Source organism: Chrysoperla carnea, chromosome 1, assembly GCF_905475395.1.
Source record: "Chrysoperla carnea chromosome 1, inChrCarn1.1, whole genome shotgun sequence".
In the NCBI taxonomy this organism is placed as follows: Eukaryota; Metazoa; Arthropoda; class Insecta; order Neuroptera; family Chrysopidae; genus Chrysoperla; species Chrysoperla carnea.
Window position 1 is genome coordinate 55,102,839 of NC_058337.1, and position 24,585 is coordinate 55,127,423.

At 28.1% G+C, this 24,585-nt stretch overlaps 1 protein-coding gene across 1 annotated transcript; it reads left to right on the forward strand.

The window, feature by feature from the left end:
• Positions 1-3,376: 3,376 nt before the first annotated feature.
• Positions 3,377-6,447, forward strand: LOC123302933 (aminoacylase-1-like). Its single transcript, XM_044886029.1, has 8 exons — positions 3,377-3,489; positions 3,584-3,753; positions 4,702-4,873; positions 4,992-5,138; positions 5,206-5,393; positions 5,496-5,722; positions 5,791-5,851; positions 6,273-6,447. Exons 1-8 carry the CDS (start codon positions 3,387-3,389, stop codon positions 6,423-6,425), a joined length of 1,221 nt encoding a protein of 406 aa, XP_044741964.1. The 5' UTR covers positions 3,377-3,386; the 3' UTR covers positions 6,426-6,447.
• The last annotated feature ends 18,138 nt before the right edge of the window (positions 6,448-24,585 follow it).

A 24,585-nucleotide genomic window follows, 5' to 3' on the forward strand; every position in this document is an offset into this window, starting at 1 on the left:
TGTCTAAATTAACAAAATTATTAAAAAAGAATTTCATCTCAAAGTGATCTATTTACAATTACATCTAAACAAGATAGAAATCACAGATAAAAACGGGCTTTTTAGCAAAAAGAAGATAGAAAATGTTGAACAGCGACTTTTCAAAAAAAACATATTCTATCGTCACTATTATTTTTACTTGAATTTGTTTTCATTACCTTCAATATTTAGGTATGAACACACTGTAAAAAAATTAAAATAATGACAACCTCATTCCGAAGTTGGCCGTTTCATATTGAAATAAAGTAAAAAAAACTTGCAAACAGTTGTCTAACGATTGAAGCAAGTACAGCTAATGGGATTGAACTTAAAATAGGAATTATTTGATACAAAATCACTGAAGTTAAATAAACAAAATTATTACTTCCATGAAAGAGATTGATGTTAGCTTAAAGTCATGCATTTCATTGGGGGAAAATGAAATTGTACTTAGATGGAATATATAACCGCGTAAATAAAGCGAATCGATGAATTAAAAGAAAATTTCTTTACGTTTGCTTTAAATAGAGGATTTGGTTATAATGATCGCATATCTATCATGTCTAGTCCATATGTGATTGAGCCAACTACATGAAGAATGTTGTTACTAACTTACAGAAAGTTTGAAATAATGTATACCATTTTTTGGTATTAATGCTATCAAGAAATCTAATTTTTTTTAAATAAAACTATTTGCAGGTATAAACCTTTTATTTTTTTACCTGTTCATGTAGCTGTGACAATCACATCACTATTTTTTTTATTATATTTTTAAGTGGTAGATCAATAAAAGATTGCTTAAAGCTATGTTGCATTTCAAAACAACAATATTTGAAATTTCTTAGACACTATATTACTTTCATACAAACAATTTATGCGTTGGTGTCAACTTCACCACTCAACCCCGTACGGTAGTTGTATCATATTCGTGGCACCATTCGCCATATTTGATCTCTTGATGGGGTTGAGAAAACTTCATAACGGTTGGTATTAAGATTTTCACGCTGTCGATCAATTAGCACAGCTTTAAATAATCTTTAACACGATGATCCTCATAATATTTACACCAGAATAATCATTGGATGTGCTTTTTTGTACTAAACTGTTTACTGACTGATTTGTAATACATAAAATCTATAAGATTTAAACCATCATTTTTTTCTCGATTATGTTTTCGGTTTTGTCTGGTGACGCTGTACAGTGTACATGGTTTGTTACTACATATTGTTATGTTTAGTAATTTGGTAAGATATATTATATAATATAAGAAGGGTAGTTTTTAACACCTCACAAAATGTATTTATTCTGACAGTTTTACGACTGTTGTGCGACTTAGACTATTTTTCTTCATCAACATCAGAAAATGTCTTTTTTATAAACACGTGTACACACACCCATCTTTCTAAAATGTTTTCACAAAAATGTACTTTTCGTTTCACTTTGTTATAAAGGGTGGCTGAATACAAAACAAAAATTTAATGACAAATTGAGCGTCACAATTTGAGTAGCTGCAGGGTCAAGCAAAGCGACAAAATTTTGTCTAAATTATAACTTTTATTTAATGAATTATCAAAGTGTTAACCAAGTTAAAATAAAGATATAAACATGACGCTGGTTATTGTCTCTTTATTTACTTAGCAATATAGAGGTAAACTTTTTTACAAGCTTTTATTTAGGTTCACCTGTCCCGTTGTGTCTGTAATCAAATCTTGCAAGTCAAATTTGATCCATTTCACATTTAGTTTCGATAACAATGCACGGTTAGGTTGTGGCGTCCTGATTTTCCCATCGCTTCCACCATATTTGATATATATACATTTTTCTTAGTCTTAAATTAAAAATTTTAGTAAAAAATACTTTTTAAGGGACAAGGATTTATTGCACTTGAAAGTAGAAAATAAATTTATCTATGAGTCACTCATACTCGACTATTTGTAAACGCTTGAGGCGCTTAATATGAAGAACGAATCGAAAAATAATTAGGCATGTGGAGTAGATGAGGCGTTCCGATTCATTTTTGATATTTTAAAATGAGACTCATAGATAAAATTATTTTCTACTTTTTAGAACAATAAAAGCATGTCCCTTAAAAAGTATTTTTTATTAAAATTTTTTACATGAAGGTTTGATTATAAGTTTTCAACAGATTTTTAACATTTCACGTTTTTAAAAATACGATTTTTAGCTATAAGTTTGTATGAATGTGCTAATTTAACCTCCAATTTTTTTTCCGGAATATTATCCAAAAAGTATCTCGTTCGATTTTTCTTTTTAATACCTACATTTTGAAATGGATCAACCTTCGTGTATTCGAGACTTTTCGAAAGTTCCAGGGTCAAATTTGTTTTTTTAATTTTTGGTTCAGAAACAATTTGATGATTCACAAATCCATGCAGAGCAATAACATAAAATAAAATTTTTACTCTCAACAACCATGCACCCTGTATATATACAGTACCATTTCTTGTACATTATTATGTTTGTTCTAAGCTTAGTTCTTAAAATGACGGACATTAACCATATATATTTACGGCATCTATTTCAGTATACCTTTATGCGATGGCTACATATGCAAGAATGGAATTTTTATGGGTTTTAAAGGCATTGAGAGGAAGTTATATCTTCTTAAAATATTTTGGTTAGACTCCATAAAGATCTAAACACACTGTGTTTGTACACATTCGTTAATATAGCAATTTTTTATTTCTATAGTAAAACAAAATTGTAATTTATTCCGGATTAAAGATTATTGTTTCGAATTTCGAAAAATTGTTACTTTTCTTTTTATATGTTTAAAAGGATTTTGAAAAACGGAAATAACAGACATTTTTCCAAATTTGGGTTTTGTGTGGGATCGAAATGGGATATTTCTACTTGAAAATAAAAATTAAATCCAATTTTTACTTTTTGGGTTTCATGTGGAACCTAAATAGGAAATTCCAAAATGAAAATAAGAAATTATTGTCATTTTTTCCCATTTGGGTTTTGTGTGTAACCTATATGGGAAGTCCCAACGCGAAAATAGGAAATAATAATGAGTTCCTCCCAATTGGGTTTTGTGTGGGACTTAAATGTTTAATCCCAACATGAAAATTTTCCAATTTTGACTTATGCGAGACTTTGCTCCAAATTTTTTTATTTTTTATCCAATTAGAATTGTGCAAACTGAATTAAGTATACATCATTTTAATTACACACATAATTGTGTGTCGACATAATTGTTGCAGGTATATCTACATTTTTTCACTTGGAATCATAAATAAAAGTTTTGGCTTATTCCATGATATCACTTGTTTATTTAGCATCATTTAAAACAATTGAAAATAGTAATTTTATTCATTATTATAAACTATTTGAAAATTATCAATATGAGCACATCTTTAAGTGAAACTGTTTTCAGTGAAAATGAATCAATTCGTACATTTCAAGAATATTTACGAATTCCATCGGTTCAACCCAATGTCGATTACAGTAAGTACAGTAAAATATATAGAAGTACCTGTAATTTTCAAGTGTATTTGAATGAATTGTGTAAATAACAGAAATAATTCGTAATAAATTTTAGGTGAATGTATAAATTTTTTTAAAAGACAAGCTAATATATTAAAATTACCACTTAAAATACACGAACCTGTACCAAAAAAACCAATTGTAATTATATCATGGTATGGAAATGAACCAGCTCTTCCCAGTATTCTTTTGAATAGTCATATGGATGTAGTTCCCGTTTTTGAGGTAATAATTATATATTAGAAACCAATCTTCCCTCCCAACTCTGCCTTTCTTAATTATTTAATGTTGTATAGCATTGAAGAGGTTCTTATTTAATTACAATTTTTTTAAATTTATTCAAAAGCTCATAGTTCCATCATTTAGAAAAAAAACCAGATACTTTTACTGCATGTAAAATTACATGAACTCATATGAGTGTATCTGTTCAATAACGCGGAAATTCGATGGCTTATAAAAAATTGGCACAGTTGATCTCAAAAAAGGAAAAAATATAATATAATAAATTTTAATATATAAACTGCATAGTTTTGATTTAATTTCTGTCTCCGTTGTAAATCAAAAATAGCAAGTAGCATTAAGGGAGCAAATTTGATTTTTTTAAAAATTCCTGAGATTATATATACGCAGTTATTATTTTATGGTATAATAAATGCTAATAAATATAATATTATGAAATTTTACTTAATATATATTTATTTTATTTTATTTTACGGTTGTATCAAAATTTGCCGCAAATTACTTTAAACGAATTACTAGAAGAATTGCAAAGAAACGTATTTAAACAAGCCCTTAAATTGTAAATACAGGCCAACATAGAGCGTCTGAATTACTTCTAGATCAATTTCGCATGGAAGATATTGATGAGTAACAAAGGGCCTTGCGAATAGGACCAGATATTATTTTGTTGATATTCAAAATAATATAATTTTGGCATTTTTGATAATCAAAGAATAGACCGGCTAATGAGAATATAATAATACTTTCATAAGCCATTCATATGCAGGTATATTTTCTTTTGGTCTAAGCACTACTTTCATATAAAATCTAAACAATTTGTAGAGGAATTAAGCTGGAAATCTAAAAAGTAGAATTCATTCTAATTTAATCCGCTAATTAGAAAATAGTAAGTATAGGAACATTAACCTAATAATTTTTAAATTCTCATGCTAGAACAAATGGACTTATCCACCATTTAGTGCTCATATTGACATAAGAGGGAATATTTTTGCAAGAGGATCTCAAGATATGAAATGTGTTGGAATCCAATATTTAGAAGCAGTTAAACGGTTACGGAAAGCTAGTTATTCCTTACGTCGGACAATCCATTTTTCATTTGTACCAGGTAAAATTTTAACTCTGATTTTAGCCCCACTTTTACATTTCCCACTTGGAAAATTTCCAAGTAACTCTTGATAAATTACTCACTTCAAGAAACATAAACAAGAATTTTATAATTTAAGATGAAGAAATAGGAGGTTATGATGGTATGCAAAGTTTCGTGAAAACAGCTGACTTTCGAGCGCTAAATATAGGCTTTGCGTTGGATGAAGGCATGGCAAATCCAACTAATGACTATGTTTTATTCAATGGTGAACGCTTTGGTTGGAGTAAGTAACTTTTTAAAAAATATAAGTTATAAAAAGAAAATTGTAGTAATTTTTGGTATCTTTGTAGATATTTTAGTCAGATGTCCTGGAACACCAGGCCATGGTTCGTTATTGTTACCTAACACAACTGGTGAGAAATTGCACAAAATCATCGATAAATTCATGACATTCCGAGCTAAAGAAAAAGCTCGTTTGGAAAGTAATCCAAAATTATCAATAGGCGATGTGACATCTGTTAATCTTACAAAACTTTTCGTAAGTCTATAAATTTTTCTTACCATTATTATACGAATTAGTTTTATTTCGGCATATCCTTTGAATACGTGCATAGAATTAAAAAAAAATTAATTTATACAGGGGGGAGTTCAAAATAATGTTGTGCCACCAGAGCTAAGTGCTATGTTCGATGTACGTATGGCATTAACTTTGGACGAAGTTGCCTTTGAAAAACAAATTTTGCAATGGTGTAAAGAAGCTGGCGAAGGAGTTACCATTGAATTTAAAAGAAATAAGCGAGTTCCTGTAACATCTTTAGACAATACAAACCCATGGTGGATAGCTTTTAAATCTGTTACAGATGAACTGTAATTAAATTCCTTTCAAATTGTAAATTTTTTGAACTGAAGAATTATATTAGCTAATTTTATTTCAGGAAAATGAATTTAAAACCGCTAATATTCCCCGGCGGAACAGATAGCCGATATATAAGACAGGTAATAGTAATCATCGTCTTTTTGTTGAAGTTTGTTTCCTTATATTTTTAGAAATTCTCCAAATTACATATATATTATTTATATTAACGAACGATCAAAATTAGTCGCAAAATCTTTGTTCGAAAATATTTTTCGATTTATTTTGACTAAAAAAAAATGGACTTTCAAGAGATTTAAAACCAAATTCGACCTTATAAACAAACGCTTCTTGAAAATATTACCGCATCGAAGTAATACCAAGTTTAAACATATATAGGTATTATAAAACTACTGCCTATAAATGCAGAAATGCTTAAGAAGTACGTTTAGTATATGGTACGGTATCCTTTAGTACCTCTCATATTATGAACTTGCTCAAAAATAGCACTTTAAAATTTATTGCAAAAATATTATTTGAAAATAGCAAAAAATATTTTTTTAGGTGGGATTGCCTGCGATAGGATTTTCTCCAATGAACAATACCCCTGTGCTGTTACATGATCACAACGAGTTTTTAAATTCGGATGTATTTCTACGAGGAATTGACTTTTATGAAAAACTAATTCCTGTATTAGCGAATATTGAAGAGCGTTAGATTAGACCCAACCCAAATATTCAGACCCAACTTACCTATCCGTCACAGATCAGTCGAAATTATGTCCTAGTGATGATTCTACGTTCTAATTTCAAACTAATTTAAATAAAATAAAACTTCATCATTTATTTAATATTTAAAAATTACTATATATAATAAAATAATAAATAAATTAATTTTTTATATAGAACAATAATAATAATAATATAAATAATTTAAAAATTATAAATGCATTAATTATAATAAATTAACGTTTTAATATATTTTATTTAAAGTGCAATCATAATATACCTAATATAGATGTCACTACTAGTTAGTTAATGTATATAAATTATGACTTATTGTTGTTTAATATTTATTATGATTATACTTTTGAACAACAACAACAAAAAAAAAAAGAATTAAAATAATAATTTTAATAATATTTAATTTTGTAATGTTATGCCAAATTCACACTAGTTTATTTACTTGTATCAATATAAATGAAACAAGTCGTAAAAATCTTCACTAAACCAAAAATAAATATTTATCGTGTCTGATCAATATGTGCATGATTATTGGAAAACGGATGCTGATTAAGTTATTATATATGACAATGTATATGACAATCCTTCAAATCATTACAATATCTTCGCTTCAAATGTATCAATATAACTTGTACTTATATCTTGTGAATCACTACCAAAGATATTGTAATAGTAATCACTACTATGTCTCTCAGCCAGACACAAGTAATTCTCACCAAATGTAATTATACTGATCTAGACAAACTATACTGACTCCGAAAATTTTTGATTCACGAGGAATCTAAAGATTGACGAATTGACCCAAGTTTGTGGCGCTTAAAAATATTGATGCTACGAAAAAAATTTTTGATGTAGGTGTTCAGATGTTTTGGTTGTCTGTCCGCCTGTCTGTCTGTCTGTCAACACGATAACTCAAAAACGAAAAGAGATATCAAGATAAAATTTTTATAGCGTACTCAGGATGTTAAAAGTGAGGTACTGATCTTGTAAACCGTTAGAGATAGAACAAAAGTTTAAATATAAAAAATTTTATTATAAAAAAATAAACAACTTTTGTTCAAAACATTTTTTTGTAAACATCACTGTTTACCCACGAGAGCGCTAATTAGGTACAAATTTTATAGTATGTATTAATGTGGGAATATCAGTTATGTGTGCGTGGCTATTTTAAAGTGGATATCGTTTTTTATTTACATGACGTCAAAAAACAAACGGTTGCGCCATCAACACTGCCTATAAATAGTATTTTAACAATTAACTCAGTCAATTGTTTGATTTCACTTGTTTAGGTATATATTACTTGCTTTAGAACATCTTGTAACACCAATAATATATAACTATCCCTTTCAGCTTACACTCGGTGGGCTTCAAAGATTTAAAAAGATCATATTTTGTTTTATGAATATGCCTTTTAAAGCCTAATGTAAACGAGAATGCCAAAAATTTCCAACAAATCTCAAATTTATTATTATTACAGATTTACAGACTTATTTTTATATACGTAATTAAACTATGCACCTTGATTTAGTTGTATAATGTAACTAGCTGTGTGTAGTTCTTCACAAAATGTGCAGTAATACTTCCGGTTTGTGTAGTTCTAAAATTCCCTTTAAAAAGTTAATATCCAATATCTGCAGTTCTACACAAAGCATGTTGATACACACAGTGTAAGTAAAAATTCTGACAACGTGTGCAGTTCTAAAAAACCACAATATAAAGTGTAAGATAACAGGAATCTTGGATGACTCCATGTGGATCAGACATTAATAAATAACTACTGTTAAATGAATCTCATATAATATTAAATAAAATATCATTTAAAGTTATTCAAAGTGAGTTGAGTTTTGAGTTGAGTGAGTCTGTCTGTCATAGCAACCATTACCATAATCAGTAGTGGTAAACTGTAGTGAAGTTTTTAAAACAGTCAAATTAGAATTTATTGCTTATAATAATAGAGATATGACTTGACTGAATGAAGGATATTATTTTATAGAAATTAATGACAGTCATAAATTATCAGATTTATTATAATTACTCATTGAGTTTAAATCATATTTCCTGTGAGAATTTTAATAAACCTTAGCTATTTAGTTATTCAGAGATCTATTGTATGGGCTGTTCTACGAACATACAATTTTTGTATTTATATTATTTTTCAGTCCAGAGAAGAAATGTCTATGCGTTTACAATTTCAAACATACTCAAATAAGAGTTTTATAAATAAATATTAATTGTTTGACTTCAAGATAAAACCACCGCTCTCGGTACGTAATTATTTAGTTTTATTTTCAATGAAAAGAATTTGCATTTAAACTTAAGTTTTAATTTATGTTTAGAGTTTTAGTTTAATATTTAGATAAATGAAAAGCTAGCTCTTAAGATTTTCGATATATATTTCTTTTCTTTTCATCTTTCAAGGTTTTACATTTTCTATCAAATTCAATCAGTTTGAAATAACGCCACAAGGCTATTGATATAAATTTTTAGTAAGTATTTAATGAATACAGTGTATTTTTATTGAAATTCTTCGGCTATAGGTGTGCTCAATTTAAACTTGGCAGTGGCAACCAAAAGTAGTAGTAAATCTTTGGATCAAGTTAAAAATTAAAGTTTACTTTAGTAGTTTAAACAAAGTCAATGTTAAAAAAGCTTAGCCAGATTATAGTCAAAGGCTGCAGTTTTAAATGGATAGTACTTATAGTTTTTCAAAGTATGATAATTAAAAAATAAATTATGTTTATTTTTATCGTGCCAAAAACCTTTATCAGTAAAGTTGCTTATAATTGTTATAAGGTACATATCAGGTGTTCGTTACATTACATCTCAAAATTTTTTCAATAAAATATTTTGACAAATTACCCCAGTGTTGCTATATACTAAGATAAGAACATCTCTCTAAGTCTTTACTTGCATCTTTTAAAAATCAACCCATGCTTGTAACTGAAAAGAAATAGCAGAATCTTTCAAATTAGAAAATTATTCACAAAAGAAGAGGTCTGAGGTTTGTATTACCAATAAGATCATTTCCGGGCACATCTTTATTATACCAAATTGTATGTTTTGACATACCGTATAAGCCACTTGAATCTTGATCATTTATACTGATACATCCGGTATATTAAATCCTATATTACATACATACTTATTTGTAGAATGTTCCATATAATTTTAGTAATGCTTAGATATCTATTATTACTAACTTTTTAACACATTCGTTTAAAACACGAACAAAACTAATAATTTTACATCATATTTTACCAATTTAATCATAATTCGAGTAATCGTTAAGGTACTGAATCGGCACAACAGAATTTAATATTAAAATAGCTAAATTCTAGAAACAAAATTTTAATTCGCTAAAATTAATTTGTATATTGGAATCTGTTGGGAAAAGAATACATTCGGCTGCATTTTTTAAGGTATATTATTTGGCCTAAAAGGATTTTTATAATTCAAATCGTAGCGCATTTTTAAATACAAAACTTAAATGAAATTAAGATCTAGAAAACAAGATTCCTCTGAATTCTCATTTTGTATAATTACTTATTCATAATTACTAATTATATAGTATAATTACTAATATTTGAAAGTTTATAATATGAAAAAACAAAAAATTCAAAAATATTATAAGGTTTGTAGTAAATTATAAATATTATCTACGCCCGTGAGTAAGAAGTACTTTTCTCACTCAGCACGTGTGGGAAAAATATTTCATTACAGACCTAGTGCGGCAATGAATTCATTACCACATTCCAAATTACTGTCAAAATGTAAACTAACAAAAAGTTGCTATTCTTACTATTTTATTTTTCTAGTTTTCTCAATAAGTCATGACAAATTTTAAATAATAATTATGGTTGATTTTCACATTTTACACACAACAGCACCAGCAGTAAAGCTATCTTTCAGCTTAATCTTATAACATGCATTTCAAAGTTTTAAAAAATATTTAAAACTAAAGTAAAATAAATTTAAGAAATTCAATCAAGCAATTAATTAAAAGAATGTAAAAAAATAGAGATGATGCTAGTATACACGAAACACTCAAAATATTGCTTATATGTCTATGGAAAGTACACATAAAAGATAAGGACAGATTCTTCAACAAGAACGCTTTCTATTTTTTTTCGAGATATCGCATTCACTTAAATTTCAAATTACTAAATCTTTTTTTAAATTATCCTACTTTTTGACAGAGAACATCACACATCGAACAAACAAATTATATACCTACGGCATTCATTGTTCAGTTGATTTAATATTATATTAACTTTATATGTAATATACTTAGTTTTTAGAGAACAAGATAATTAATTGATTGTGACATTAACTTGACACATTTCAAATTGTGGACATTTTAATAATTATTATCATGTTCTTAATTTTATGTGCTACGCAAATAAAACACAACATTTTAATTAGCTACAATGTCACTCAATCAATTCGTAAAGTATTTGTGAAGTATTATAATCAAATCAAATAGAAAACTCAAGATTCAAATAAATTAACTACTCATATTGCTAATATAATTTTCATCAGCCATCAGTCACATCAAAACGTTAAAAATAATCATAAAAATATTTTTTTTTATTCAATTAAGTAATCGAAATTAAACACAAAAATACCTATATTATATCAATTGCCATGATGAAATGAGATGTGTTGGAAAGCTAATTTTATACTATTTTTAATGAAATATGATTTTGGGCCCAAAATTATCGTCGATGGCTGGAATGAATCGTTAAGTGTACGTAAGCGTACATGATGTGGAAACGATCCATGACTATACTGTTTCTAGTAGCAGTCAATTATGATAGCTGATAGATGATTTCGCTCTGTTTGTTGTATACCGCCAACAGTCCTTAACGCTTAAAAAATTCTGAAATTTTTTCCAATTGTGTAAAGTCACACTTATAATTATATTCCGTGGGAATATCTGCATGAGATAAATTGCGCATAAAATCATTTTTATACCATGTAGGTATATATGGAATATATCAAGGTATACCTACTGATTTTCGTCCCAAGTTTGTAACGCTTAAAAATATTAACGCTACGAACAAAATTTTGGTACAGGTGTTCATAAAATCACCTAAAGGTTCCATTAACGGTTGTCTCTCTGTACGCCTATGTGTCTGTCACCACGATAACTCCAAAACGAAAAAAGATATCAATACGAAATTTTTATAGTATGATTAGGAATTAAACCGTTACAGGTAGAACAAAAGTTTAAATGTAAAAAATGTTCCTTATAAAAAAATTAACAACTTGATTATAGGAAACGTTTTTCGTAGACATCACTATGTACCTGTGGAGTATGGTGTACCTGTAAATTAGGTTAGAGATATTATATAGTAAGTAATTAGGAATTATAATATTTTAACTTTAGTTGTTACTTATATTAAGTATGGGTTTGTTTGTTAATAGCAATTTGTTAATAAAAGTGAGAGGGAAGATACTCGAAGGTCGTAATATTACTTTGTATGTGAAAGTGATTATCTTTCATAAAATTACAATACAAATATAAATCGTAATATTAACATTTAGAATAGAAAAATTTGCCTTGTTATTGGCGTTATACACACAAATTGGTTATAGCTTCGAATTTCTTGATTACGCTTCACGCCGGTCAGACCCAGTGCTATTAGACCCCAAAATCATATTCAACACAATTGGAATCAAATAAGCTAAATAGACCCCATATAATACAGTAACCATATGCAGCAGCACTTACTTCAAACTATATTGCAAACTAAGCAATATATTGTTCTTTTGTGCACATTTCGATCCTGAAAGTCTACTTTTGAAGTAAGTAAGTAATCTTACAATTTTTAAAATAGATTAAATTTGCTACAATTTAATAACCAGAAACCTCAATTTCTGCAGGTTCTATATTTTCAAAGTTTCCTAAAAGTAAAAAAAAAACTGAACGATTGTCTTTCTAATTCGGGTGTCTCATTGCTGTCAAAATCTAGTAAGAAAACAGTGTTAATCTTGAACATTTCATTCAATATATTAAATTGCTTTGTTAATATGTTTATTACATAAAAAAAATTAGGAATAAACGAAAGATAATATAACTTATGGTACAGTGTAAGTTCGGTTGCTGTATTGACTATATTGTTTTGTGTATATTGACAACACTTAGGCAAAACTCATTCCATATCCACACATCTATTGCCTGTACAACATATAAAATACTTTATACACGGTTAAAATATGCTCTTTCTTTGAATAAACTCTACTTGAAATAAGAAGTCAATCTATCTTCTTGTTATTTATCCTAAATATAAAGATTCATTAATTTATTAAAAATATGAAAAATGTATGAGTATTCATGAATATATCATTTTTATTATTATTAAACATAAAATATGTTTTTATTTTGAATAATTGAAATATAAAGTTTTATTTAAATTAGAATATCATTAGCATATAATTAATATTAATTATTATTATTTTATATAAATAAATATTCTATGATGCATTTTATTAGTACGAATTATAAATTATATTTAAATGATCAAAATAATGATAAAATACAACATTATACGAGTAAAATGCATGATACAAAAATAAAATAAGCGCTATTGTACACTAATAAACAAAATATGATTAGACCCATAGATAATAACGGAGTAGGAAAATTAGCCTTATGCTTCCTGAATGATTTTCATACAATTTCATAATAATAGAGGACACTCTTCATAAGTGTTGTGTAAATTACAGTTTTTCGTCATAGTTCCAAAAATATACTTCGGAGGTAAGCTATATATGTCCAAATTGAAAGCTTAAGGTAGTTCTATCTATTACTGTAGTGTTACTACTACGGTCTCACACAATACAATGAATGAATACACATATATAGTAGGGTGAATTCACACATACTCCCCTACATTAAAAATAATTCTCTAAATGTAATATTTAATATTTTATGGCAATTAAATGGTTAATAATTTCCTTTATTTGGAAAGTGGAAAGACTCCTTCACAGGAGAAAATTAAAAAGGTTGCCATCTTCGCACGCTTCTCTCATGCTTCGTGTGTTAAAAATGTTTTTTTAATTGCAATTATCTCATGTTAGGCCTGGTAATTTGTCTTCAAATTTGTTCAGCGTGTGCAATTAGCTTTTAATTACTTATATTAAAAATTTTGAATATTTCTTAAGATTTTGCTTGCGTGATCCAACTACCTTAATGGCTAATAGTATCCCATGAAGCTTGCACAAAAATGAAATTCATGAAAATATCAATAAACGGACTATGTTGACATGAAATCAATATATTTCAAAAAAATTAAAAAATTCTGATTGAAAACAATTAAGATGTAAATTAATTTTCAAAAATTGAAAGATCTTTTCATTAACCCGTCCAAATCCGATTGGCTCTAAAAAGCGCTTATGTTCAATATACTGATATTATGTCTAATTTATGTACGAAATATGAATGATCCCTATATTTTCACTCCTTGGCCTTACAATACATTCATAAACTATATTTACGAAGTTTAGAGTGAATTTTTTTGTCTTATAGCTTTGGAAATTTTAGAAATTTTTAAATTATATTTCTTATAATTTCACTAGGAGAAAAATTTTTACTTTCTTTCAGGAAAAGCCCTAGATAGAATTATTGAAGCGTTTCAATAGAAAATATTAAAATAGAGTAGTAGGTGCTCCGTCTTCAAGGTATTAACAGTAATAGAAAGAGTTGTTTCATTAAAGAGTGCAGAAAAAGGATTGTTAATTTCAAATATTTGTAAAATCGTGTAAAACCGCATTAGAAGATCAAACAACAAAAATATGGATGGTATGGATTGACCTATTATTTAACTGGCTATGCTATTGTCATGTCATGATGGTGTGTGTGCACACACGAATTAAAATACGTTTTTCATTGTAAATTTTTTATTATTTAAAAAAGTAATAGATGGATAAAAAATATGAATAAACGATTCATTAATATTTTTTGTATATCTTTATAAAAATGGATACGTATTCAAAGTGCATTAATAAATGGCTGTAATATTATTTATTCATTTCAAATATGTACAGAATGTAACAAACAAACAAATACTAATGGTAATTGATTACAATATATTGTATTTCATTTGTTTAAAACATTTTACTGTGGAAAATTTCAAATACACACTGAATTCTCGCTAACGGCGTAACAACGACCACGTTTTCCATACAAAGTTATAAATGTACAATATCGTACACGAAATCATCGTAAAATGATTTCTAAATCTTCTAGGTTTTTACTGTTTTATAACAACAGTGTACCTCACGAATTACGCGAATTCAACTTACGCGTTACTGTACATAAATGTTTTCACAGACTAAATAACAAATGTATTTAATAATAGCCACCATTACGAGATTTGTATACTAGTAAAAAATATCATATTTTTCGTTTTACTCGAAGTTTCCATCTTATAATCCCAATCCATGGGTTCTTGAGGCCTGCAGTGCTAATATATATAATCCCAATCAGAGAAATCAACTCCCAAAATTAAAGGGACTCCGAGTAGCCTTTTTTGCTACTCATGCTTTTTTGAAAATTTTGGTTAGGTACCTATATTACCCCTCTGATTAAAGCAGGTTGGTTAAATTTGGTGCCAAACGACAGATGGGACGATATTTTTGACTAATATTAAAATCTCGATGCAACTTTTCCCCAAATATTTTTACCGGAAGCAAATCTCACGGATTATTGTGCTCATGAAGTATTTTAAAAAATATTTTGCAATCTCCGAGTATGGACAAGTTTTACTTAGCTGTGTATGTGTCTGTATTTCCCGCCCGTAACTTGACTATTTTGTGTTGTGTGTACATTAAACATTAGCTCTTTTTAGCTTAGGTTGGTACACTTTGTATAAGTAGAAAAAGATAGAATCATTACCGTGTAATTAAACTATCTTTTTCTACTTACAATAAATATACATAAGGCACAAACGCTAAAGTAAAAAAACGCATAGGGTAAGGTGTAGCACTCCGGATATATATAACCTTGAATTGCCCTACAGTTTCTCGACAGATATCGCTTACTATGAGACGAAGTTTACTTGTAAAAAGGCAAGCAACTAAAAATAAATGCCTATTACCTGATCCATGAGAGTTTGAATTCAACAAAAATAAAAATAACATTTTTAAGAGCTTCAAAGTAAAAAATGAAGATTTTACTACTCATTTTAAAAGAGATTATTTTATTGCTAATCACTAATTTTTGTTGGCCATTTTTCTTTTCCATAATTCCATTTTAACCATCGTGTAAAATATTGAGGAAGTTAAGTTTGAAAAGGCGTATTATGTTCATTTGTCTTGAATCAATAAATTTTTGAATCATACAAAGACAATCAATTATTCTATAGATACGGCATTTTTTAAAATATGTTCTAAATAACTGGCCCTCGAAACAGTGGATAACACTAGAGTAGATTGTTTCTAAATTAATTAATAACGTTGTTAGTATAACAAAAACTTTTCTGTATAATTCTATGAAAACATTTTCCTAACCTCGAATATTTTGGGAATGGATGCTTCAAAATATGTTTACTCCCACATTAATTGATCTGTTTTATTGGCAAAATATAAAGTATATTTATGTAAAAAATATCACATTATATTTAGGAACGTTATTATGCATTTATTTAAATTTATATCCGTTTTTCGGAATTACAAATTTAAACAGTTTTTTTTCGTCCCATTATTAAAAAAAAGTTTAAATATCGATATAATCAAGAGAAAAAAAAATATACATATATGCTAGTTTTTCCAAAACATAAAAGGTAAAACTGCAATTACAATGAGACAATAGAAGGAAAAAATCAATTTTGCAAAACATGAAAGGGAAAGCTGCAATTCTGAAGATTCAACATGGCGACCTTTGTGATCCACACGAATAACTTCCCACCATAATAAATAATTAAAAAAAAAAAAAAAAACTCGCCCGACTCGAAACGATAGAATATTATGAAATTGTTTTCGGATCATATTGCGGTTGATCGGGAAAAAAATTGAATAAAAAATAAAAAAACTCGCCCGACTCGAAACGACTCCACCGAATATTATGAAATTATTTTCGGATCATATTGCCGTTAATACTGTTCGATCGACATCACAGTGAAGTCGATATCATTTTTTGTTCGCGTGATATTGACACACACACATACTTCTTCTTAAAATTAGTGTTAAAGCCTTGTCCTAACCATAAAACGTAAAGGTATGTTGAAAATTTCGATTTAGAAAATCGGACCTATTACAATTACTTCCTATACTGGGAAGTTAATAAGATGACAAATACAATTTTATATATGACTAAACAACGCAAATTTTGCCACAGAAATATGAGTCCAGTTTTCAAAAGGTTTTGGGTAGGATGAATCCGAATCTGATCGCAAAATTGGTCTCGCACGTGACGTTTATGAGAATGAATGAAGAATATGGAAAAGCTCACTTTTCCTCTGAATTCGAAGTCATGTAGTAGTGTTTTGGACACCAGTAAGTAGTTTTTTCCCACAAACCAATTTGTGCCATCAGACAGGACAGATTCACCTTCAAGACATTTTAATTTTTTTAAATCTCTTCAATGTTTTTCCAAAAATGGAATAAACAGTAGAGTATGGATTTCTATAGGTATTAAAATAATGTTTACTTTAATTACAATAAACCCAAAAGATTTATTGAAGACGAAAACATTGGAAAAATTTAAAGTGGATTTATAAAAGAGAGGGGAAGAAAAAGGAAGCTCAATTTCTATATGGAATAAAAATCATTATTAGGAGAGCGTGGTGGAATGAGAGTCTACTAAGGAGAATTGTTAATATAGCTCTATAAGAATTTCTAGAATTAAAATTTGTATTAATTATGAATATTAGCTCTACATATTTGGTTACCAGAATATCACAAAAAATGCTTAAAACTTTGGAGTAAATTAAAAAAATTCTTAATTGTGTCTTCCCACCCCACTTTTCGGAAAATGAGAGCCCATTAATCGAATGGAAGACAATTCAAACTTTTAAATAGGTACGAGGAATAAAAAATCCTGCGATTGTGTAATGGGAGCTTAATGACTTATCCTTGACCGATTAAATTTGAATCGAAACAACATGTGATCCATGGTACATTATTATCGTCTATATACAATGGATCGTGGTACACATATTGTACCACGATTAAAACGTTTTTATCAACTGGTGTTCGATAAAAGAAACCACATAAATTGAACTTTTGATTGCTGACACAACACTTCCGCCTACAAATACCTGTAACATAAATCATAATAATATGAATGTAATATGTAATCAAACCAAAGTGGTGAATTCAAATTAATATTTAAATAATGATATTTTGTAGTCGATCATTATATATTATTTTAATTACCAGAATAATTATTTTAATAAATTTATTTAATATTAAAATCGCCCTTACGGTTAGATAATTACCAACATGATATCTATATTTTGCATATAGCTAAGTAATTTGTGTAACTTAGATACTCGATTCGATAATTTTCAATCGTTGGCTTAAATACTTTTAGTCTAATTTTGTCAAGTTCTATTATAATTCATCATCAAAATAGAAAATGTAATTAAAAAAAATTGTTTACCTGAAATAACTTTAACCTTGATCGTACCCTTGTATCACAAAAACTGCACGTGTTTTACCATTTTAAGTGTCATAACTATAACATTATATGATAATCGCATGTAATGTTCTACTATTAACACTTGGAATAGTTTAAGTTTTGCGTTTATTTTGACTCAAAGATACATTTTTAATAGTCCTAACTTTTAATTAAGTTTTTTTTTTTTTTTCATTTTCTATGATTAGTCTGGGTGAAAATTATCAAAATATACCGTCTATCAGCCGCTTTACTATAAGATCAATTTTAAATATGGCTATTTTTGAAATTCATTTTAATTTATTTAAATAATCGAACTGAAGCTCTCAAATTGTCAGCCTTAATTAAAACGTATTTAAACTATATATAAAAAGCAAGCCATTTACTGTTACTTCCATGCTCTTACTTCCCTAACGGTTGTATATTTTCGGATTTGCTAACAAATAAAACACAATAGAAACTTGCTGCAGCTTCGTTTACTAGTCTTTAGATTGCCTTTCTTCGTTTACTATTTTGAAATACGATATTTAAATTTATACAAATACTCAATATCGGAATAAAAATTTTGTTTAAATTCCCATTTCTGGAACACACCAGTTTTGAATGTACCTAGCTAAACGAAATTTTCAAAATATTGTTTTAGTAATGCGTATATTCTGATAGAAACACAATTTACCTTTTTCAATACCTTTAAAAAAATAAAGTGTTATATATGACCGCATTGGTGTATTTTATTTAAAACCTTATTTTTTATGTATATAAAAAATATTCACGTTTTTCATATAGGAAAATCCAGTAAATTTGTGTTACATTTAATGAAATTATGTTGAGAAAATTGCTTTATAAGAAAAACTGAAATCATATAATATGGTTTTAGTTTAACTTGATAAAGTGTTTTCCATGTTAGAAAAATCAAAAGAGTGAACTAGAAAAGAAATTGTGCTTCTTTTTCAATAACTTCTCGAAAAAATGTTTCGAACAAAACATAATTTGTTTATGAGTAACAACTTTCTTCCAGCATAGTGGTTCGAAAAAATTTTCTGTAGTTAAGTTGTCCTACAAAATTTTGTAACTTATTAATTCAAATCGTCCATCATGTATATAGATCTATCACGATTTTCACCATCTTATCACGGTAAGAAATGGATAGCGTTTATTGCAATGCTGGTATGGTATAGGGACAGATACTCAATATGTATCTGATAATATTCTATATATTATTGGTAAGATTCCTAGCTATGGCGTTATTACAATACTGTATTGTAAATATCGCCATAGCTATGAATCTTATGACGATATACCATACCAGCATTGTAATAAACGCCATGCATTTATTACCGTGTAGTTCGTTTTAACATAAAGTTAGTTAAGTAATAATTTATTTAGTCATTTCGTAACACTTAAAGTAGTAAAAAACTCATTAATATGCAATTGCAACGTAAAATTAGGTATTATTGTTGCGATTTTTAAATTAGACATCACCTACTCACGTTATCGTAGACTTTCCCAGCCTTTGGCTCAAGAAAAGGGGAACAAAATATTTTTTGTTTAGAGAAGAAATTTAAGACCTACAAATATCATTTTCAATAGTTTTTTGGCATAATCATAAACTCAGCTAACTTAATCAAAGGTAAATCCAGGTCATAGGAGCGGGAGAAAGCTCCTTTGTCCTATCCTACCCTCGATACGCCTATGCACCTAATAGTTGAATAATCTGTTTCTATCTTGTTCATGATTTCATATGGAACACTCAATAGATAAAATAAACATTTGTATACCTTTTTTATCATAGTTAACCTTTCATATCCTTTCATAAGTACAATAACTGTTAAATATGATGATGAAATCAGACTATAAGTTAAAGGCCTTACATACATACCAAACACTTTCTAAACAAATAGGCCCAACTATATTCCACTTAACTTTTCCTTATTTGTAAAAAGAATAAGGTTTACCTTCTGTATTCATCATATTGTGTAATAGGTGGTTGATGAAAAATTGTATTGCATTTAAAAGAAAATCATTGAATACATTTTTTTGGGCTAAAATATTTCTTTATTATATGGTGTTGTTTTCGGGATACATTTTTTACTATTTACTTTGTTGTAACAGGTTCGATTCCCGCCGCCATAAAAAAAATTAATTTAAATAATATAGTTTCTGATGGGCTGTTATATGCTTAAATAAGGTGTACTCAGGCTATCCAAATAATTGAGGAACTGTAATAATCAGGCTGCCAGTACCTAAATAAACTTAATTGGAAAACGGCAAGTATTAATTTTAGTAAATTCATCAGTTTTTGTACTGAATAAAACATAAAAAGAAAGGTGCGATAAACTTTGTTTTCATCATAACTCCGTCAGTTTTTATGCAAATGACTTGAAACTTTTTTCATTTTCAAGATTTTTTATAGTAATTTAAAAAGTGTTTGATATACTTTTTTCAAAAAACGTCAAATTTTTCTATTATTTGACTTTAAATACTCCGAATTTCAAACGCCAATAATTCGGAAAGTATTCACTTTTCGAAATACGCTTAAATGACAATTTTTGCTTGAGTTCATTCCTATATCGTTGTCATTTTCAGCTTAAATTTTTCCCCCTCAAGAAGGGGTGGCTTCCACACCCTGGGCAAGATCGCATAAATTTTTGTTTTTAACTTCTTTAAGTAAGCTGTAAACAATACAGTCGCACAGTTTTTATAATGATTCATTGACTGTTCTTGGAATCCGAGGTATAAATCTTACGGCTCTCCACTATATTTGATTTTCAGAAAATGCATTTAAATAGTAATCCAATGTTTGTTGGGCAATAATGTGATTCCGATTTGTTTTTACATTCACTTTTTTTTTTTTTGTAATTTATTTTTAACTCAATAAGTTTTAGGATTTTCTTGGGGCATATTAAGACAAAAGACAAACAAAATATGAAGTAACAAACAAAAGAAAAGTGTTCCTTATCGTGCTGTTTTATGACTACATAATTTCTGGAATTGCCTCTTATTTACTTTTAGAATTATCATTCAATTTTGAATTGAAAAATATCAAACTAGAAATATATTTTTGAAGAAAATATTCATATTTCATTTTAATATAAAAGTATCATATTTTCTTATATGTAATCAATCTGTCTCCATGGAGAAGCATATTTTTCATTTGGGGTAAGATAAAACGATGTACATATTTATATTCATATATTATAAAAAGATGGATAATATATTTGATAACAATTGATACCTACACTTAAATATTGATAAAATATATTTTTTATTGTTGTGTCAAATTACAAATAAATTCTAGAAAGGTTTTTATTTCGTACACCTATTGTAATATGGAATGATCTATCTAAAACGGTACAAATTACTAATTAATAAAAGAGATATTTTTTCAGAAACAAATGAAAATAACCACTAACTGAATTAATTGTTTACCAACTTTTTTTTCATTTCTTTAGAGAGTAAAAACACAAAACGCGATGCTAAGCTGGTTTTGTTTGCTATTTGGACCCCTTAGAGCAGTGTGAAACTACGTTTTGCAAGTAAAAAAGTTTTAAGCTACTGCTTAATACGTAAAATACTGAAAAATTTCCGTACTTTTTTCAGTTTTTGCATTTCAATTCAAAAATATGCGCTTTTGACATGTGTTGCTACTACTGAAGCCAACCCACAGCTTCGTATTTCTTATATTTTTTGAGATATGATGCTTGAAAAATTTACAAGGGTTTCAGAAATGTTTAAATTTTGAGTTTTGATTATGTTTTCAACAGAACATAGGCATAACCGCTCATGCTTAGAGTAAAATTGTGAAAAATTTATATTATAGCACATTTAATAAGTTATATCACTTTTCATTTCAGCGCAAAACAAGATCTATTTTGAAATATGAGTCTAACCTAACATGAAATGCGGGTCATTATGTGCAATAAAAGAATTACAAGTGAAAATAAATAATTGAGTGAGCTAATTTTTGAAATACCCTGTAAAGACAATGTTGAATATGAGTGCTTGAATTATTTTTAATAAATTTGAAAAGTTGAAAAAACCAACAAATTTATGGCGGCCTTCCGGCTACCATTTGGTCTAGTTTTCGAAAATTTTGAGAAATTTTTGAAGTATTTTCTAGAAAATTATTTTTTGGGTTTATTCAAATAGCTTTAAAGAGTCTCACTAATAGAAGCTAGCTACAAGGTTTCCTCTCTCTATCTTTTATATTTTTGGAGAAAATAGACACCACAGTTTTTCCTTTATTTGCTCACTTACGGGAAAACAATGATGTTTACGAAAAAATGTTTCAAGAAAAGTTGTTTCTTTTTTTATAAGGAACACTGTTTATATTTAAACTTTTTTCTACCTCTTACGGTTTAACATAAGGACAACTTCAAACTGAAAACCATGTAAATTTTTGAAGCATCATATCTCAAAAACTATCAATTTTCGGCATAAATCTTTAAATTTCACAAAAAGGTGTGTAAGTTATCATTAATGAGCTTCTTTTATATCTAGCGAAATATTCATCTGAGGAAAAATTATCACCACATTTTCAAAACCAAATGAGATTCTGTTCTACCATGTACAAAAATTAAAGGTATAATCTTTAATCCAACGAAAGGAATAAAAGTTGTCTTATCAAAAAATTATCGCTAACTTTTTATCAAGCTAAACGTGTTATTTCGTTGTCAAAAATATTCTATCACAAATAATAACATCTTACGGTGACATCAACGTTTCTCATGCTTTATAACAACGAATGTAGAATACTGACATTCGCCAAACGTATTGGGAATAAAAATTTTCAAGTAATGTTTTCATTTTTAAAAGAAATGAAATAAGATATTTAGGATATGGAAAATAAAATTACTGTTATATGTTATATTCTAAGCATTATTATAAATTGAATATTCTCATATTAAAAGCATTATATGTCAAAAACAATTTGTTATTTATTTCAAAGAATATCCATAATTATAATTTGTCATACGAATAATTTTTTCTGAATGGGACAAATACACGGTGTAAAAAAAGTCCAACAGAAAAGCAGAAGAATTCGAAAAAATTGATTTTGAAAACAATGTAGAGAATTATTGTCAAACTGATAGAGGAAAACTTTTAATTAAATAGTTGCTCCTGATATAAAAGCCAACAACGCTTTTATTCAAAGCATATTATATTATATGTTAATATGTACCTATAAAAGAAAGAATATGTTTTGTTAACCGACTTCAAACAAAAAAGGAGGAGGTTATCAATTCGAATGTATTTTTTTTTTTATGTTTGTTACCTCAGAACTTTCGACTGGGTGAATCGATTTTGATGATTCTCTATCTATTTGAAAGGTAGTGGTTCCCGTGTGGTCCCATTTCATTTTGGTCGAGTTCTGATAACGGCGCCCATGAGAAAATCATAAAAGTCTTAAATTTGCATTAAGTGTGCACGACAAAAGGACGAATACGCTCAATATCACGCCAACTGATTTCGATTATTCTTTTTTTAGTGATAAATTAGTGCACTTCACTAAAAATCACAAAATAAAAAAAACTTTTAACAAAAAGAAAACCGACTTCAAAAGATAAATTTTTCCAAAATAAATTAATATACACTAAAAAGTAAAAAATAACGATAATATAATGTAGTTAAAATTATTGTTATTTTTGGAGTCGGTGTCAGTAAAATGTTGGCCATAAAATGCTTAAAGAGCAACGGACTTTGAGAATCATCTTGCAATACTCCAGATTCGATCTTTATGCAATTGCTTGTTTTCCTGTTCATAAATATTGTCACGTGAGAATTTTGATAAAATGAAATAATTATGTCTATAAGCTTAGTCGAGACCAATTCATTTATCAGCTCCTCAATTTCAGAGTGCACCTTTTTCATGCATATACCATGCACCACACCAGCCCATCACAACTATTAATTAAATTAATTTTGTTGCGGTGGCGGGTTCGATTCCCGCTACCCTAGCATACCGCGAACGGAATTGGTTACGTCTTAACGAACTGAGCTAATAGGGCGTCTTGTCCAAACATAGATCCTTTAGATACTTTACAAATGTCTAGGGTTGCGTTCAGCTCTTCGAGATGTATATCGCGATTCAATTCCTGAACTACTACTTTCTGAGATATAAAAATATTAGTACGTGTGGAGTATGGTGAGTACAGGGATGAATAATATTCCTGCATTTGTTCGATGTCGATCAATATGTTTAATATTTACATAAAATCGTATTAAAACGAGACTTCATCATATGATAACTATTCATGCAGGCCCTTCTGAGTCAAGTAAATGTTCACACTTGACCAATTTGTTTGCTTCAAGTTTTGTGTTTGCTTCATTAAAATTGACAATCAAATATGTCGGTCAAAATAATAATTTTTGTACATAAATACTAATTTTTTACAAAATATTTCAAAAAATTAAAATTATTGGAGCTCAAATTTATTATGAAAATAATTTATTTTTGTAATAAAAATGTCAATTTGCAAAGTTTCTTACATATTTTTATTTTTAACACTCAGTG

What these genes read in the sequence shown, in the direction of transcription:
- LOC123302933 (XM_044886029.1), top strand. Translation starts at nt 3,387, where the DNA reads ATGAGCACATCTTTAAGTGAAACTGTTTTCAGTGAAAATGAATCAATT. An exon ending in TGGTGAACGCTTTGGTTGGA is followed by an intron (nt 5,139 to 5,205) that starts GTAAGTAACTTT and finishes GTATCTTTGTAG; the next exon opens with ATATTTTAGTCAGATGTCCT. An exon ending in TTAATCTTACAAAACTTTTC is followed by an intron (nt 5,394 to 5,495) that starts GTAAGTCTATAA and finishes TAATTTATACAG; the next exon opens with GGGGGAGTTCAAAATAATGT.